This window comes from Asparagus officinalis, chromosome 5 (assembly GCF_001876935.1).
Source record: "Asparagus officinalis chromosome 5, Aspof.V1, whole genome shotgun sequence".
NCBI lineage: Eukaryota > Viridiplantae > Streptophyta > Magnoliopsida > Asparagales > Asparagaceae > Asparagus > Asparagus officinalis.
Genome location: NC_033798.1, coordinates 15,066,712 through 15,068,949, shown reverse-complemented (window position 1 = coordinate 15,068,949; position 2,238 = coordinate 15,066,712). Strand labels below are relative to the sequence as shown.

Here is a 2,238-nt window from a genome sequence, read left to right as displayed (position 1 = left end):
TTTTTTAATAAAGTTTCTCCGAAAAGAAGGTAAAAGTAACGAAGTAATAAACACGTCATTTCTTTTGAAATAGAACTTGATACAGAGAAAAAACAATCAAACCTTTAGAGCAGTCTGTTTCCGTAATATATCATTAGACTTGTACATTACTGCTGCAATCCAGATTGCGACAAAGAAACCTGTAATGCCTTCAACAATGTCAGATTACTATTAACATAAAAGAAGCAAAGACAACAAAGCAAAGAACAATGCACGTATATGAAAAAGTTTTGGTTCACCACCATTTTGATGGGAAGAACTTAAAATTATGATACATGGATTTTGTCTTAAGAACTACTCTAGCCAAAAGAAGCACAAAGTAGAACTATCAAAAATCTCCATTATGCTAACCTTGTAGTGATCGAGAACTTATGTATGTAATTAATGTAAAAGCAAAAAATGACAACTGTACCAGCTGAATGTTAATAGAAAACAATAGCATAGAAAGTACTGTGATAATATACGCAACGTGAAGATGAAACAGGAAGTGATTTGCAATGACTTCAGTTAATAAAAGGGAAATTTCTAAGAGAAACAAGCATGAAATAGAAAATTTATGAAAATCCCAAAAAAAATCATAAGTCTACAACCGCCAACAAAAATGGTCACTAACTCAAGCTATATCAATAAAACAAAGCTCCAACTATAAAACACTACAAAACTACGAAGCATGGACACGCACACGACGACACGGACACGACAAAACCCAAAAAAATAGGACACGACGACACGGCTAGATTTTTTTAATATTATTATTATATATAGATAAATTTATAAAATTCAAACAACAAACTAAAATGTAATCCTCAAACACAAAATACTAAGCTACTAACAAGTCTAACATTACAAACATATAAAAATTCAGAGAGAGAGAGAGAGGATTCGGAGAGAGAACGAGATCGCAAGAGGGGGAGAGAGAGATGAGAGGCTGCCACTCGATCGATAGGTCTAGGGTTTGGGTTTTTTTGATGGTATAGGGGTATTTCGGGTGAATTCGCGTGTCGAGAATGAATCGGGCAGAATTCGGCAAGTCGAGAACGTGTCGAGACGCGTGTCGGGGCGTTGACTGCGTGTTGAAAGCGTGTCGAATGCGTGTCGCGTCCGACACACGACGGGCACGGACTCGGGGCCAAGAATGGAGTGTCGGTGCTTCATAGCTACAAAATTTCCAAGTTTTAATAATATCGTATCAGACTTGTACCTATGTGAGTTGCAGTTCTCCTACAAATCCTCCAGGCTACTAAGTATTCATTAACAGCCTACAACTTCGCAGTTCTCCATTTCAGTCTGTTGCATGGAAACTGGTACAAGCACCAATAATAGTATGGGACATGACAAATTTGTAAAAAAAAAGGGTACAGGAAGATGGCTATATAAATATTCACACACACATATATGTAGATACATATTACATATTGAAATTAATAGCTTACATGAGATCAACATTGTTTTTCCTTTACATGTTACGAGAATTAAATTCCTCTAATATTTTTATGTTTCTTTTATTTGTGGATTATAAATTGGAAAACAGCTCGTTTTTGAACTAGACAATACGTCTTTAAAACTATAGTTTGGGACCCGACCTATGTCCAACAAGTTTCAGGAAGCGGATTTGAAGTGTAGGATATAAGAAGTGTATAGCAAGTGTTTAAAATAAAACATATATTGTATAATTGAGTACATGCCCGAATAAGTGTGTGCATAAATGGAAGGAGTGTCCAAGGAGTTTTGATATGGTATAAATACACGTCAGGTACGGCTTCAAATAGAAGTAGCCAAGTATGATAAATTTCAGTTATGACAAAAACTTCTTGTTATATTCTATTGGTATTATATGCTTTTACTACTAACTAGGATGATATGTTAGAACGATAAAATATACTCATTTACATCAATATTATAGTTTATTCACAGCAAAGAAAACATATATAAAAATCCAATCTGTAAGTATTACACTATTGTCAAAAAGAAATATGGTTATTGATTCTACACAAGCATCCAAGAAAAAAATTACTAGTATATTTGTAAAATATTGAAAATTAAGTACATGAGTAATCCTAGAGATAAAAGCAGAGAGTAACTAGTTAACATGAATTCATGAAGAGTATAAATTAAAAATAGAGAAAGGGGAAAATGGAAGAGGCAAAATGAGAAAACAAACATCTCTCTCATGAGAAAGGGGAGGATGGATCTTAACCC

General features: G+C 34.1%; 1 protein-coding gene across 2 annotated transcripts in view; it reads right to left on the bottom strand.

Moving 5' to 3' along the window:
• LOC109844057 (RING finger and transmembrane domain-containing protein 2-like) overlaps positions 1-2,238 on the bottom strand; it is an 18,665-nt gene that overhangs the window by 11,399 nt on the left and 5,028 nt on the right. For both annotated transcript variants that reach the window (XM_020413065.1, XM_020413064.1), the window contains exon 2: positions 103-179. In XM_020413065.1, coding sequence (XP_020268654.1) covers positions 103-147 — 45 coding nt within the window. In that variant the 5' untranslated portion in view covers positions 148-179. The remainder of the gene's footprint in view (positions 1-102; positions 180-2,238) is intronic.